This window comes from Dendrobates tinctorius, unplaced genomic scaffold (assembly GCF_039654945.1).
Source record: "Dendrobates tinctorius isolate UK_male_01 unplaced genomic scaffold, ASM3965494v1 ptg000116l, whole genome shotgun sequence".
Classification (NCBI taxonomy): domain Eukaryota; kingdom Metazoa; phylum Chordata; class Amphibia; order Anura; family Dendrobatidae; genus Dendrobates; species Dendrobates tinctorius.
Window position 1 is genome coordinate 877,300 of NW_027361784.1, and position 16,690 is coordinate 893,989.

The window sequence follows — 16,690 nt, forward strand, 5'->3', positions numbered from 1 at the left end:
ACTCCCCTCTCCCGCTCTCTGACCACAATCTTCTTTCATTCTCTATAAAGAACTGCCAGGCTGCTCAGGTCACCCCCACTGTCCAGACTTATAGAAACATACAGGCCATTAACACCCAGAAACTTCTGAAGAACTTGCAGTCTTCATTGGCCCCTATCTCCTCCCTCTCATGTCCTGATTCTGCATTGAAGCATTACAATGAAACACTTCAAAGTGCCCTGGATGAATTTGCACCCCCTATAAATAGAACACCACAACGCAGATGGCGACAACCCTGGCACACGGTGCAAACACGTTTCCTGCAGCGGTGCTCCAGGTGCGCCGAACGTCTGTGGAGAAAATCCAATCTACACGAAGATTTCATCCATTTTAAGTTTATGCTTAGAACATACAACACTGCCCTTCACCTCTCCAAACAAACCTATTTCAACACCCTCATCATCTCACTGTCCAATAACCCGAAACGTCTCTTTGACACTTTTCATTCTCTACTCAATCCAAGAGTACAGGCCCCAACCACGGAGCTCCGAGCTGACGATCTGGCCAATTACTTCAAAGAAAAAATTGACCAGATCCGACAGGAAATTATCTCCAAATCCCCTCATACCATGCACTGTCCTCCCTCCCCCACTGCATCTAACTCACTCTCTGATTTTGAACCAGTCACAGAAGAAGAAGTAAGCAGGCTCCTTGCATCTTCTCGCCCAACTACTTGCACCAGTGACCCATTTCCGTCACATCTCCTCCAGTCCCTTTCCCCTGCTGTCACCCCTCACCTAACTAAAATATTTAACCTCTCTCTCTCTTCTGGTATTTTTCCCTCCTCATTTAAGCATGCCATCATACATCCACTACTTAAAAAACCATCCCTCGACCAAAACTGTGCCGCTAACTATAGACCTGTCTCTAATCTTCCCTTCATCTCTAAACTCCTGGAACGCCTGGTCCACTCCCGTCTTATCCGCTATCTCTCAGAAAACTCTGTTCTCGACCCTCTCCAATCCGGTTTCCGCTCTTTACACTCCACTGAAACTGCCCTCACTAAAGTCTCTAATGATCTGCTAACAGCTAAATCAAATGGTCATTACTCCATGCTAATTCTCTTGGATCTCTCTGCAGCATTCGACACAGTGGATCATCAGCTCCTCCTCACTATGCTCCATTCCATTGGCCTCAAGGACACCGTTCTCTCCTGGTTCTCCTCCTATCTCTCCGACCGCTCCTTTACTGTTTCTTTTGCCGGTTCCTCCTCCTCTCACCTTCCCCTTACTGTTGGGGTTCCTCAAGGATCGGTTCTAGGCCCTCTCCTCTTCTCCTTGTACACTGCCCCTATTGGTCAAACAATCAGTAGATTTCGTTTCCAGTACCATCTCTATGCTGATGACACCCAATTATACGCTTCTTCTCCTGACATCACGCCAGCCTTTCTAGAAAACACTGGCGATTGTCTAAACGCTGTGTCTAATATCATGTCCTCACTATATCTGAAACTGAACCTGTCAAAGACTGAACTCCTTGTGTTTCCTCCCGCTACTAATGTACCTACACCCGACATTGCCATTTCCGTGTGTGGTTCCACTATTACTCCCCAGCAACATGCCCGCTGTCTTGGGGTCATACTTGATTCCGAGCTTTCCTTTGCCCCCCACATTCGATCACTGGCTCGCTCTTGTCATCTGCACCTCAAAAACATTTCTAGAATTCGACCTTTTCTTACTTTTGACTCTGCAAAAACTCTTACTGTTTCTCTTATTCATTCTCGTCTCGACTATTGTAACTCTCTTCTAATCGGTCTCCCTCTTACCAAACTCTCCCCTCTCCAATCTGTCTTGAATGCTGCAGCCAGGATCATATTCCTCACCAATCGTTACACCGATGCCTCTACCTTGTGCCAGTCATTACACTGGCTACCCATCCACTCCAGAATTCAGTATAAACTTATTACCCTCACCCACAAAGCCCTCCATGGCTCAGCACCACCCTACATCTCCTTCCTTGTTTCAGTATACCACCCTACCCGCGCCCTCCGTTCTGCTGATGACCTGAGGTTAGTATCCTCAATAGTCAGAACCTCCCACTCCCGTCTCCAAGACTTTACACGTGCCGCGTCAATTCTTTGGAATGCACTTCCCAGGTCAATACGATTAGTCCCCAATCCCCACAATTTTAAGCGTGTCCTGAAAACGCATTTATTCAGACTGGCCTATCGCCTCAACACATTAACCTAACCTATCCCTGTGTGGCAGAGCCAAAAGTTTTACCATAACCAGGTTCCCAGCATCATGTTCCCACATGCTTTATGCATCCATTAGCCCTCTGTGTCTGTACTGTTACACACCTAACATTATGGCTGGTCCATACAATCAGGGCAACTGTTACCACTCACCTTTCGTGTCTACCTCTTTCCTCATAGACTGTAAGCTTGCGAGCAGGGCCCTCACTCCTCTTGGTATCTGTTATAATCTACTGTATGTGATTATTGTTATGCTGTAATGTCTATTGTCTGTACAAATCCCCTCTGAAATGTAAAGTGCTGCAGAATATGTCGGCGCTATAAAAATAAAATTTATTATTATTATTATTATCTGTGCCATGACGTTTGTCCTTTTGCAGTCCGATCTTAATCAGTGGGAATTGTGCCAACCACTGCATGACACATTTATTATAGTGTATGTCAAAACACTGGAGCGCTATGGAGCTGGAATCTACGCCATCTTGTAGATTTCATTTTCTTAAAGCCTAATTAATTAAGAGGCACGTGATTCTTACTCCAAGTTGACTTATGGTTCAAGGTTGACATATGAAACTTCTGTCTTGGCAAATTTTCCTCTTTATTCTGCAAGTAGGTGTGGTTTAGAGGAAAAGTGGCTCAAAACGTAAAAAAAATTTAGGAGCAAAGCAAAAAGTAGTGCAAAGTAAGATAACGAAATAGTTGACGTAAAGTTAAACCAGCACATACACACTAGAGCAATGTAGGCCAAGCTGGGAATACAAACAAGGGGTTTGGCCGACAGACTAATATATATGAGACCCCCTTTCAGATGGAGGGAATATAAGCATCCGGCATGTCCGATTTCCGAGTGACGATGGTTTTGTTTTCTCTGAGATCAGCCACTGCCAGAGCTATCTGGCAGTGGCTCTCTCATGGAGAAAACAGGAGATGACTGACGTGACGACCGAACGATTTGCCAAATGATCGAGAGCTATCTAATGTGTATGGGGGGGGGCTTTGTACAAAAGTGTCTAAAAATGTGCAAAATGTATCATCCAACATGATCCAGTGTTTCAATATTGGAAAGGATCGGGGGGGGGTGTTGTCCGGTGTTCTGGCACAACCACTACGGGCTCGAGTCCATTTGTATGCGTGCAATAATGGGTTAATAATAAACAATGCACATTCTTTCCTCTCCTTCCTGCTGTACGGTCATCATGTAGACGCCTTACCCTCCGTAGATGTTCATCTCAAAAAAATATAACTTTTCTTCGTTGCCAGCCCTGAATTCCTGTCTATGCAGGTGATATCTGTATACAGGTGATCTCTCTACATAGATTTAACCTCTTCCCTTGCAATGCGTCTCTGCAGCAGCGTACATGGGAAGGGACATAGGACAACACTGACCTGTGTGACTGCTCTACAAGAGGTGGAGATTGGGGAGGAGAGACCTGGGGGCGTAGCTGTCTACCTGTCTCTCACCTTTCTGGCTGGGCTGGGAATGAAAGAAAAAAAAAGTCAAAGGAGGGGGGAGGGGTGGAAGGTAGAGAGGAAAAAAAAAGAAGAATTACCAGTAGCACTTGTTCTGCCATCTCTTTCCCTTCCACACACCTTTACCTGCACAGACTTGAAAGTCCAGTTCCACCAGGGAGCTAGGGAGAACATAAAGGGAGAGTTCATTGGATCAAACATGTCACAAGAGACGGACAAGTAAGTGATCATACTGGTTTTGGGATCTGGTGGCAGTGAGAAGCTGGGAAAGTTTTTTTCATTCCTTTTTTTTTATCCTTGCGGTTGGATTGATCTGATGAGAACCCCCTAACTTATACTCTCCTCCATCACAAACTTATCTGCAACCATGCTGCTTTAAAAAAGTTTTTATGACTTTGTTTATCTTTTTTTTTTCTTTACCTGGAGCGTTTCATGGAGGCCGCTGAGCTGGGAAAGGGCCCAGGAAGGGAGAAGGAGAGAGATTGGCTTTTGTGTGGAAGTAACAAAAGGCTTTTCTTTAGCTGGACTAGGAGCCGTACTCTGTGGCCGGTGGGCTCTGGTGGGAGATGCATTCATAGGACTTGTTGTGCCTCTTTCTTCCTTGTAGTCAGTCTGTCTCAGTGAATGGGATGTATCCCTATGGGTGCCACTATTATGAATAACCCTTTTATAGGACAAACTTGGGACTGCGCAACTAACCACTTATTTTAATTTCTTTTTCTAAAAAAAAAAGCATGTTGGTAATGTTTTAATATTTTTATCATTTTTTTTGTATATACATGGATGAAATGTTTTTGTCTTTTTATCACCCTTTTTTTATTTTTTTCCCCATAAATGCATCTGTTTAACATTCTGTGATAAAATGTAACAATGACTCATAGATTGACAGCCAGAAGAGACCCAGTGATACATCTCGGCAACTAATATCTCCGGCACGGTTTTGACTTTTCTCCGTGTAACCTGTTCTAAGCATCCACTACTTTTCCAGTAAACATACTATACCATATATTTTGGATCTCACCTTGACTGATCATTTTGGATTCATGCACTCCATAGATGCATAAGTGTCTACTATTGTGCCATATGTTACTTGGTACCAGACCACAAGATGGGTGGCTTTTCAGGAGGTCGTGTCATGGTCTTTTCTTTGATACTGCAACAGCTGGAGAACTATTTATGACCCAAGTCTGGTCTATCATGACATATGGTGCCATGTAGCAGGTCCTTGTCACTTATAGTCCACCAACTTTTGTGCAGAGAGATATTAGATGTTATTTGGCTCTGTTGTCCATCCTTGGGTAGGTTTCTGAAGATTTGTGCTGCTCATTCTGTGCCCCAGGGCAGATAGACTGTTGTCTCTTGAGACAAGTTGGGACATTCAGTCTCCAGAGTCTTGTCTTGTCTTTCATCTAATTAAGACTGTCTTTTCATGCCCTGATTTGCTATTGTTCTTGGCTCAGGAATTAATGATGGACAGGCGCATTGAATGGACATTACCATTGGTGTAAAAAACCCTTGCTGACTCTCAGATAAGCACCATAAATAACTCATTGTTAAGTTTCTTGACTAAGTCAATAGAGGTGAAGAAGTTTTTCTCCAAAAATACAATTGGACTTAATCCAGGGATTGTAATTTGCAATAACGGGTCCACCCATCGCAGCTATAAAGTGCTTCAGGCATCAACATAGGACTTCTGATATGCTACAGCTCATTATAGCAAGCTGAGGCAAGTTGTATGTCAACCTCTCAGGCGTGACACATTGGGGAGATAAAGCAGCTAAGATTTTATCCTGTTTGAGAATAAAATATTTGCATTTGATTTATTCCATGGGATCATCAATTTCACAATACCCCTTCAAGGGGTTGTCATCGTTTAACATTTTCAATTTTTTTTTTAAGAAAAGTTCCCAGATTATAAATTGAAGAAGAAGCTAGGAACAGAAAAAGAGCGATAAAGTTTTATCCAACTGACAGTGGTATAGGTGACAAAGGTTATGCTCAACTGATTCAGTTATGTGAGACACAAAACATGAAGACCATATGTAAAGAGCATCTGCTGCGGCCCCATGGGTTGGATAACCAATGTGTTGCCAATTGGAGAAAGGAGAAATAAGTTTTCCACGCGGTTGGTGAGGATCCAGACGAAAATTCCACGGGACAGATTGCGTGTTCATGCGGTTTATTTTCAACGCGTTTCGAAGTCACCCAACGTCATCGGGAAAAAAACACGATATTGTGGTATTTTCCTGATGAAGATGTCAGATGACTTCAAAACACATTGAAAATAAAACATATTAACACATAACCCGTCTCTTTTCATTTGAATCCTCACCAATAGCACATAAAACCCATTTCTCCAAACGGCAGATTATAAATTGAGCAATAGGATTTCTGGCAATTATGCCTGCTTCACGCCACGTTTTTTGGAGGGGACTTGATATATCTGTTTGTACTGTAAAAAATGTATTTAAATACGTAAGTCTGTGTTTACATAGAATATAACGGGAAAAAAGTATGCCTTACGGGTTTTCTTTTGACATACGTTTGTGCACATATTCATTTCGGTCTTTTACATGATTCAAAAAGCCGTCTGCTGCACTTTTTCACCTTTAAAAAAGTATGAAAAATTGATCCATCTTTTTTTAAACACTGTAGTTTATGGAAGACGTTTGGAAACGTATTGTATGCATCCATTTTTTATTTTTCGAAAAATTAAGTCACGTGATCACCTGACACTCCCCCATGTAATTTAAAAATATTAGATCCATTTTAAATAATAAAAAAAACACACACAGATGCAAAATGAATTAAATAAGCAGACATGTTTTTAAATGCATCAGTTTTACAGCACAACAAATCTTTTTTTTTTTTTTTTACAATATAAAAAAGTGAGGATGTTAAAAATTAGAAAAATGTGATGTGAAGCAGGGCTAAGCTGGGAGAAAGTGTTCAGTTATTTTACAGTGCCCCCACAGGATACATGAAGCATTACACAGGGTACACAGAAATCAATGGGTTGTCTGTGTAATGAAAGGATGTCAGATTTTTCAGAGAAAGGGACATACTTTGGTAGCCCCTCTCCTTTCTAATGCTCCTCCTACATGTTAGATAGCTTTCAACCGAACAATGTTCAGGTGATCATTTGGTTGGCAGTTATCTCGGCTGTCTCTGGCACATACAGGAGAAAAGGCTGCCAGGCTCCTCTGACTTTGCCTGAACAAAAGGATCATCATCAGTCCAAATTCGGACATGCCAGGTCCTTATCTCCCCTGACACCATCTGTCAGGACCCCCCACCCATACACATTAGGAGTCAACATCGGTTAATCTAAGGTTCATGGAGGCCTTATAGTGATGAGTACCAAGTAGAGAGGCCTGCTCTACTACATTCACAAGGCATAGACATTAGGCATTGATGCTGAACCATCAACCCCATGATATGAGTATTCAAGATGGGGAGAGGAGGTCAAATTTACTTGTCTAGAAAAAGAGCCTTCAGCATTAGAGGGCTCCTGATTGGACATGGCAGATCTAAAGCCTAAAAAAAATCATGGGTTGATCTTGAGGAAAACAACTTGATCGACCAATATTGATCTACTTTCTATGGGTGGCTTTAACTCTTCCAGTTATCCTCTTGTTATAGGACAAATTGGTCAAAAATGGCCACTATAATTTGGATTTCAATCAATTTGACTTTTAGAAAATAGTGAGCAAAAGGATGTTCACAATGGCTGACTATCTGCTGTAAAGATTTGTCTGCTTGTTAAAAGGGTCCCTATGCAAAAAGCAGGTCACATAGGTCCTGATTCAGCAAGTGATGACTTTTTTAAGTCACTTGTCATTTTTTGGCTTGAATTATCTACTGACTTTTTTTGTGTCAAATTCATTAAAAAAAGATTGTGTAAAAACTTTTTGGAGTGAATTAAATCACTCCAGGGGAGACTGGGGTGCAATTGCGACTAATTTTGCAACTTTGCTAAAAGTTGCAAATGATGAATTAGACGAAAAAAAATCGGGAAAAACCGAAACCCTACGCACCAGTGGTGAAGTAATAAATACTACAACAGATGAACACAAATAGATTTTAAAAAAGGCGCAAATGGAAAAATGAAATGGTGCAAATCATGAAAAAGGTGCAAAACGTCAAAAATGTAAACAGGCACAAATGCAATAATGAATTGGGCTCAACGTGTCCTCCACCTGGAACCCCCATCAATCAGATGTAATCTGTGTGGAAACTGGCAGTAAGTGTTGAATTTCTGCAGAGCACCATCACAGGGGAAATAAAGCATTACATAGTGCCCTTTCAGATCAATAGGTTATCTGTATAATCAAACTCCCAATACAACTATGGGTATTGGCAACAGATATACATATAAATACGTAATCCAAGTGGAGTTATACTATTTCATTAACCCATGAAGTCTCAGGACTATAATGTATACTCCAAGCCATGACCAAACAACAAAGAAAAAATGGAGTTCCATACACAAGAAACATTAGTAAAAAAGTGATTTTTATTACATCAGAACATTACATAAGTGTAGCTAAAAAACCACACAGTGGTATAACACATATGACTCTAGTGACTTTTACATGGGTCCAAGGCATGTAACAAAACGGTGTAATAAAAAAGCACATAAAGCAGAATAAAATCACGTATCCAGCATCATGCCAACTTTAATCCCTCTTGTCATGAATATGACCCTAAACTAACATAGTTATAATGGCGTTTTTATATCAAGGGACCAGCCCTGAATTACAACCATTAAGGATGCGAATGAGGAGAAAAGTTCAATACCAACGAAAAGTGCTTTAGTGCTTACCCATAAGTATGGTGCTCAGGTGCCTGGGAGCCACGTACCACCCCTGACGCACGTTTTGCATTAGCTTTCTCAAAAGGGAGAGAGCTAACACGAAACCTTTGAGAAAGCTAACGCGAAACGCGCGTTAGGGATGGTATGTGTCTCCCGGGCACCTGAGCACCATACTTATAGGTCACTCAGCCCTGAGCTAACTGAGGCGTCACTGCTTCTACCTCTTCCATCAGGCCACCTTCTGTTATCGCTCTGCTGGCCATTTCTCCTATGGTCTTTATTGCCCGGAGAGCAGTTCTTCCATTTATCTCTATGTCCTCTGTTAGCTTCAGCTTGAGGACTTCCAGTCTTTGGAAAGCCTCTTCATCTCTCTATACCGTGAGTTGAAGGTGGCGGCAATCTTCTTCCCATTTCCTGTAGCTCTCTACTGATCTACCCCCTCTCAAGTCTCAGCTGCTCTACCTCTTTCAGGTACGACACGCGATACTCTAGGAACATATTCCCAAGGCTCTCCATGGATCCGACAGCGAGCAATGGAACCATCCCATCTTCACCCACGACCTGGGCTTCGTCATCTGCCAGAATCCTCACTCTCATCACACCGGATCTATTCACCATGTCCTGCATCACTTTCCCAAACCTTCTGATGACTTTCCTCACCATACCTCTGGGCATTTGAATGATGTCTTCCACAAAGCACAGCCAACTTTGTGCTTTCCTCGCCTGCGCCAGACGTCAAGTGGCTTCCTTATTCTTTAACAGGATCATCTGCTTCGTGTGGAGGCATTGTACATGCATATCACTCAGGACAGCCACCCGCTTCACTTTGACTTGCCTAGTTGACAGTATGACCAACTGTTTCATCTCTGGTGCCGAGTTCACACTGCATGCTTCTACCGCCTTTCTAAAGGCCTCATGCACATCCTCACAGGCACACGCTTCTCGCCTGTGTTCTGGTACCTCTATTATGCACTTGAAAACCGAAGTCTCACCTTCTTGAACATACTGTTGGACCTCCTCTTCCTGAGCGTCAGCAAAGTTTTCCAAGACATCAACGTCCCTTGTATGGCCATCTGCGTGGCACTTCCCCAGCTGGATTTCTTCCTCCGTGGAGGCCCCTTCTTTGGTCAGCCTCTCCAGCTCACTCTCCTTCATTGTGATCAGATCGGGACAGCACGACAGTTCGATTTCCCGGTCATCCGTGGATTTCTGGAGCTAGGTATTACTCTCCTTCTCTGTCTTGAGCTCTCGGAGAACTTTATCTCGCTCCTCTGCCAAGCAGCGACGCTCATCCTCTCTCCGGAGAAGCTCCTGCTGATGTTTCTCTTGGGCCTCTCTGAGCACCTCCGTATCTTTCAAAAGGGCCTTGTTCAAAGTTTGACATGCTGACAGGTGACCTCTGAGCTCAGAGACTTCCTTCTCCAGCTCATCCACTCTGTGCTCAATCACTTGTCTCAGGACCCTTTCTCGCTCGACTGTCTCTTTCACTGTCTCTTTAATTAGCTCTATATCATGGTCCTGCTCTTTTTTGGCCAGCACGTGTCGCACCATCAGTTCTTTAATCAGATTTTCAGATGGGCTCTCTTGCCCACCCATACTCTGCCTCTTCTGAGCTCCACCTGTTCCTGCATCTGCCTCTATGGTCTCTGCGGGACTACTACAGGTCTGTTTTAATTCCAGCCCATCACCAACTCCCTCTGTGCTGGGGTTTGTCAGAGATAAAGTGACCTCCTTACTACATACTCTTTGCCTTGCGTTCGAGTCACAGTCTGAATTGGAGTCACCCCCACTCACCCAGTTATCCTGGAACAGCAAGCTCCCACTCAAACAGATGTTGGACCCCTTTCCTGGAGGTACACAGTTTCCCAAGGTCAAAAATTTGGTCACCCCAGCTAAGTCCCTAAGTTGGTAAGACCCACAATTTCTTCCGGTCACCCCGAACTCTGGACTATCTACTTTAGGTGGCGCTACCTTCTCCTTATACTATTAACAAGAGCCCCCACAGCCGGCTGTTGTAGTGGGGCTTCCATATTATTGTTCTGTCCCCCCTCTGAGCAACCCCACACTTCATCAACTTCCCATAGATCTTGAAAGAACACAAAGTCCTGGCCCCTCTCAAAGGGGTACAATAAGTTTGGTGTTATACTGCCATCTTGGCACTCGACACTTTTGGACATATCAATCATCACTCTGTCCACAGTATAGTCCACAGTGACCCCATGGATGCAGCGAACCTTGACCTCTTTCTCAGTCAGACAGAGAACGAGAGGCGTTCCCGTCAGAGTCACTTGACTCTTTGAGTCAAGCCGTCCAGAGACTCTTTCACGGTGTAACATCACGATACACACCTGCGGCCTGTCATCACATGGAAAGTCTATGCCACATGCGGAATAAGAATAACACAAACACCGCTGTTCCACAGACATGTCCACTGAGGTAACCAGTGCCACCTCTTTTGGAAGCTACACCACTTTTTTGGCCACTATCCCCTTTTGGCACTCCGCCTCCCTCTGGGACTCCACCACTTTTTGGGCCACCACCCCTGTTTCGATCTCTGCCCCTTTTCAAGACTTCAGCCTTTTCTAGGCGCACGCCGTGGACCCCCCATGTCCCTCTACAGGCCCCTCACCGTCTGTGCACGGCAGTCTATCTGCCCCAACAGTTCCTCACAGCCAGGTTCCGAACTGTTCTCTTATGTCACCTCACCAGCTCTTGCGGGTGCTACTGCAGTTCCTGCTGCTGCAGAACTTCTTGCTGCAACTGCTGCCACAACTGCAGCTCCTGCTGCTGCAGAACCTCTTGCCGCAAGGCTCCACACTGCTCTACACAGCTCTGCAAATCTCCAGACTGCTCTGCGTTGAGGATGTTTACCACCTTTGTAACCCTGCCGAGTTACCACCAGATGCTTTCAGTTTTCGTGGCCCTGCCGAGCCACAGCAAGCTGACTTGGGAAAAAAATTCTTTGTGACCCCACCAAGCCACAGCAATCACTTCCACGCGTGCTTAGTGGACCGTTGCCCCTAGAAACAAAGTTTGTAGACCTCGTATGTTGCCCCTAGCAACAAGGCTACAAAAGTGCCCTTAGCATCCTCCACCAATTGTGACGTAGAGATCACTAGCGGGTTGGGATGTACTTGCTCGGCAGCGATATAACATGCAGGAGGACTTGGGTTTGTTGCTCCATGTACCCAGCAGCACAAACACAAAGTAAAACAGCCTTTAGATCTGGCAAAACAAAATAACAATGTCCATAAACATGACTTGGTTCCGTCAGGCCTGTGGGCACACAGGCTGTGCCATGTCCAGCACGCAGGCTCTATAGCCTAAACACAGTATTTCTGATCCCGGTCAGCATACCACGGATCCCTGTGCGTTACCTGTTGGTTTCAGCCACACAGGTTCCCGGATGCCTCTTATCTTCAGAGGTATCCCACAACGTCTCTCACTGACCCCAGTCAGTATCAGTCTCGGTTAACAGACCGTCCACTTCGGAGGTGTCTCTCAGGCTGCCTTCCTCTGGCTCAGCCTAACCAGCACTGCAACATGTGCCAAACACACAGGCTCCATTAGGTAGCCTCTAACCACACTCACAGGTGATGTAACATCACATGCACTGGTCAGGTGATCATGAAATCACCACAGGTCCTTAAACATATACAATCACATACAGGCTTCATCTTGGGTGTTCAGACACACATCCCTTGGGTGGGTATGTAGGTGACTGGACCCACCCATCTCTCCAAGTCACCTGGAAGCCTCCCAATGTATAGCAAAAACCTCTCAGCAGTAGATCTGCTGAGCAAAACACGCCCAGGCTTCCATCACAGGGCCACTCACCTCTGCAATACATACCGCCCATCAATCACATGACCAGTTGCCATGCCACACTTTCTTTACCAAAACTCCTGCAGCTGGCAATAGTTTTCACAGTCCACTATGAATAAATGCAGCAGCTGAGAAATACACCAACATAAAGTGCAGACGACCGTATTTTCAGTCCGAGTGCAATCCGACAAAACATCGGATCACATTCAGACTATTGCTATCCACAAATCTATGCACAGAATCTATTTGAAGAAAAAATTGCAGCATTCACAATTTTGCAAATTCGAATCACACTCAGCGAGTCTGTGGAAAATATGGGACCGCACCTGCATGATATCTGAAATCAGACTGATTTTCATAGACTGAAAGAATGGAGAAGATGGAGAAATCTTTTTTTTTTTTCATTTTTTTCTACATCTGAGAGAATGAGATCACACTATGACAGTGGTCAGATTGGGATGCCAAGGGCCCACCTATAACCAACTCCAGTGCCCCACTTTTCAGCTTCATGCAAATGTGACATTTTCCTCAATCACAAATTTCTATAATAATGAATAGATTGTTAAATGAACAAGATGCCGCCTCTGTCTGTACGTAGTGATTCAAGTATATAGTGCCAAGTACTGCTCATTTAAGAGGGTGGTGGCCCACCGGAGGATTGTCCTGTTCTCCTGTGGGCCAGTCCGAGCCTGTACTATGCTCCCACTGTGATCAGTGTGTGATAATTCTGTGAATACCATAATCAGCCTCCTTCTCTCGTATGAGAGAACATACGGTGGTGTGACCCTAACCTAAAACATTACAATTATCATATGATCTTAAGAGGGCGCTGATCATTCTTGCACAACTATACAAATCTGCTCTCACCACTTTGTGACCTGAAGTTCTCCCACATTCTTACCTACTAGATGATTAGCACATTTCTACCATTTTTAATGGAAGTGAGCAGTCATTCACGAGCTTTCGCTGTGAGATGAATGACATCATCCATATGAATAACCAGCCTGCCAGGAGTAGTCAGGAGAACAGATTAACGCCGCTGTGCTCCTGTGATCGGTTTCTCATGATCCCTTGCTTCATGTTGAGTAGGACACCTGTTCCTGAACAAGATATCTCTGTGCTTGTGTAAGTGAATGCTGAGATTTGTAATCTGAATCTTCAATGAGGCTCAGCGCTCCGGGAATCATATTGTCTTGGTTCAGATAAATCCGAGTGGTGATTCAGCTTGAGAGCAGATGATGGTGTTAGATCGGTATTTGGCTGGTTATATGGGTACTTGAGCCTCGGAGCAGGATATGGATCCTGTATATCAATGGGTGTATGTACTAGAAGTGACGTTAAGTAACTATAAATGGAGGAATTAGCCATGAAGACTGCAAATGGTCGATTTATTTTCACAGAGTTGAGGATTTGAGAGACAAGGACATGGAAAAACTGTAATGACGTGGCTGTTACCAGTGTGCAAACCAAACAATGTTCTGACCACAGTCACCACTTGTGTTTCTTATATTGTTTGTTAATTATAAGGGCAGATAGCCAAAAAAAAGATGATTTTGGTTATTCCAACAATAGATAAATGGTCCATTCAGATGAGCCAATAACTGAGAGTTTGTAGGAACACTCATTCCCAATTATCATCCCATTTAAACAGGCCAGTAATCACTAAACAATCAAGCAAAATACTCATTTGTCGACTGCCGTGATTTTTAATCATCAATATCGGCAAGTCATCACCCGGTGTCAATTGGAGATGTGTTGCCAATATTATGTTAGTGTATAGGGATAGAACAATCATATTAACGATTGTTCTGTGCCCATTACTGTTTTTTCGGACTGTATAAGCGGGCCAGTAGATGACTGGCTAAAAAAGTCGATTGGCAATCAGCAGTCAACTAAGTCTGGATTAGTTGGTCTCAATGGGCCAAAAGAGATCACTGTTGTTGTGACATCCCATCACCCATTGAATATTCGTTAATGTGGGCAGGATAACCGTCCCACAATAAGCGCTGATTGATGACATAGCAAGTTGATCAGTGCTCATTTAATAGAAGTTGCATTTTGCAATTATTCTAAAGGATTAGAATGAATGATCACATGTAGGATCGTTGAATACATACAATTTTTATCCATACCTTCCCATTTACATGGCCAATGATGATAAGCAAGCAAATTATCATTAGATCACTGGACACCTTTGTAGGGGAAGTGGACCGACCTATGGACCTGTCTGCAGCAGGAAGAGTTAATGTACAATATGCTGGACACGGACTGCTGTATAGGAAGGTGGGAGACAGCTAGACACAGGAGAAGGATGTTGTAGTACTGAAGTTTGGCCACAAGATGGGAGCAGAGAGCAGTGAGAGCAGGGCTTAACATCAGCTTATAGCTACGAAACCGCAAAGTCATGGGGGCGGGGTTACAGGAGCTCTAGAGGGGAATTCCCAGTGAGGGGATATATAAGAGAGAGAAGAGAATTCCGGAAGGTCAGTCCAGGGAGAGGAGCTCAGGAGTGAAGAAGACTGGAGGGAGAGGCAGGACAAGAAGAAGCTCCAGGAGGGACTGGTGAGAGAAACGGTCAGGGGGTTGGCCCTGACAGGAGAGCTGTAGGACAGAGGGAGTCCGGGAGGTACCAGAGATGGACGGACTCGGATGGGTGAAGTGCTGTGGTGGTAGGCCTAGTGCAGCCACAGAGAAAGAGCCGCGAGGGACGTCATTCAGGAAGATTGAAGAAAGGGAATGGTACCCGGGCCTGTGTGCGGAGTTCATTGTGCGGCAGCTGTGTGGTGCTGCGGGTCGTCGAGAGGACGGCCAAAAAAGAGGACCTGTTGGATGCACTTCATTCTCTCTCAGTCTGTTCGTGGCGGTAAGAGGACCACCCCCCAGTCGGCTCACCTACCTACACCTAAGATGGAAAATGATCATTACCCCATGTAAATGGTCCTTAAAACATGACTTGGGTTATTACAGTAGATGAGCAGCGCCAAACGGGGAAAGTTGACTACTTTTTGAACCATTTCTTTCCCAATGACAGCCCTTTTCTGGAAGGTATGCTAGATGCCATTGAATTTGGACTTTCTGTGAACCCTCAAACAAAAATAATTGTATATGTAACACATATACTGTGTGTGTGTGTATATATATATATATATATATATATATATATATATATAGTGTAAGATAGCACTTACTGTTTGTGTTGGGGAACACTCGCTTGGCACAGGATTAATGTAGACAGGCACGGTTTTGCACATAAAACAGTCTATTTCGGTCTATTTTATACAGCATAAACCACACGGTAAGCCAGGTTGCACATCACCAGCTTACACATAGTCCATAGTACTACATAGTAAATGGCTTTAACTCGCAGTCTCTAAACACGCTGAACTTCTCACTGTCCAGTTACCGTGGGTGACCGCACACCGTACAGTTCAGTAACATCCATGGAACATCACAGGCACCAACAGTCAATGGATTTACCTTACAGGAGCTCCTGCTCCACAGACTGACCTCCTGTCAGTCCTGGTTCCTGGGGAAGCTGTCGAACTGGGATCACTGTCCTTGTGTTCAGTGCACTACTAACAGTCCAGATCCTCAGACGGAAGGTAGCTCCCCCAAATGCAGTGCCTTCTCAGGCTCTGCAAACACATGTGGCCTATCCGGGTGCTTTCCAGGACGTCCGTCCCTCCCCCTGGGACTGTCCAACACACAGGCCTCACCGGATGCTATTGGGACGCCCTCACACCCAGGGCTGTGGGGTACTCGGTACCGGTCCCGATGAGCCTCAATGGGAGATGTCACGGCAGCTGGGACCCGGCCCATGGCCCTGGGCGCCCATTGTAACAGGGGTTAATGTTCAGTGTGAATGAATAAGTCGTGACGCCACCTGTGGTGTTCGGCAATGTAGATGTTAAGCCGACGCTGCAGACAGATCCTCTGGGACAGATGGTGTGGTGCAGCCAGGGGTGGATTAAGGGTAGCCAGGGCCCGGGGCAGTTCAGACTCTGTGGGCCCCCCTCGTCACGTGACGGGGGTCACGAATCGTAGAGCCACACTCTACATAGAGAATAATGGGGCCTCCAGCACCGACCTCCACCCGCAGAGCCGCACTCCACATAGAGAATAATGGAGCCTCCAGCACCGACCTCCACCCGCAGAGCCACACTCCACATAGAGAATAATGGGGCCTCCAGCACCGACCTCCACCCGCAGAGCCGCACTCCACATAGAGAATAATGGGGCCTCCAGCACCGACCTCCACCCGCAGAGCCGCACTCCACATAGAGAATAATGGGGCCTCCAGCACCTACCTCCACCCGCAGAGCCGCACTCCACATAGAGAATAATGG

At 44.9% G+C, this 16,690-nt stretch overlaps 1 protein-coding gene across 2 annotated transcripts in view; it reads left to right on the forward strand.

The window, feature by feature from the left end:
• The first annotated feature begins 3,768 nt into the window (after window positions 1-3,768).
• The window catches only part of GRHL2 (grainyhead like transcription factor 2), an 87,442-nt gene continuing 74,520 nt past the window's right edge, over window positions 3,769-16,690 (forward strand). Inside the window, exon 1 of one of the 2 annotated variants that reach the window (XM_073590074.1) lies at window positions 3,769-3,922. In XM_073590074.1, coding sequence (XP_073446175.1) covers window positions 3,903-3,922 — 20 coding nt within the window. In that variant the 5' untranslated portion in view covers window positions 3,769-3,902. The remainder of the gene's footprint in view (window positions 3,923-16,690) is intronic. The other variant, XM_073590073.1, reaches the window with a different exon arrangement.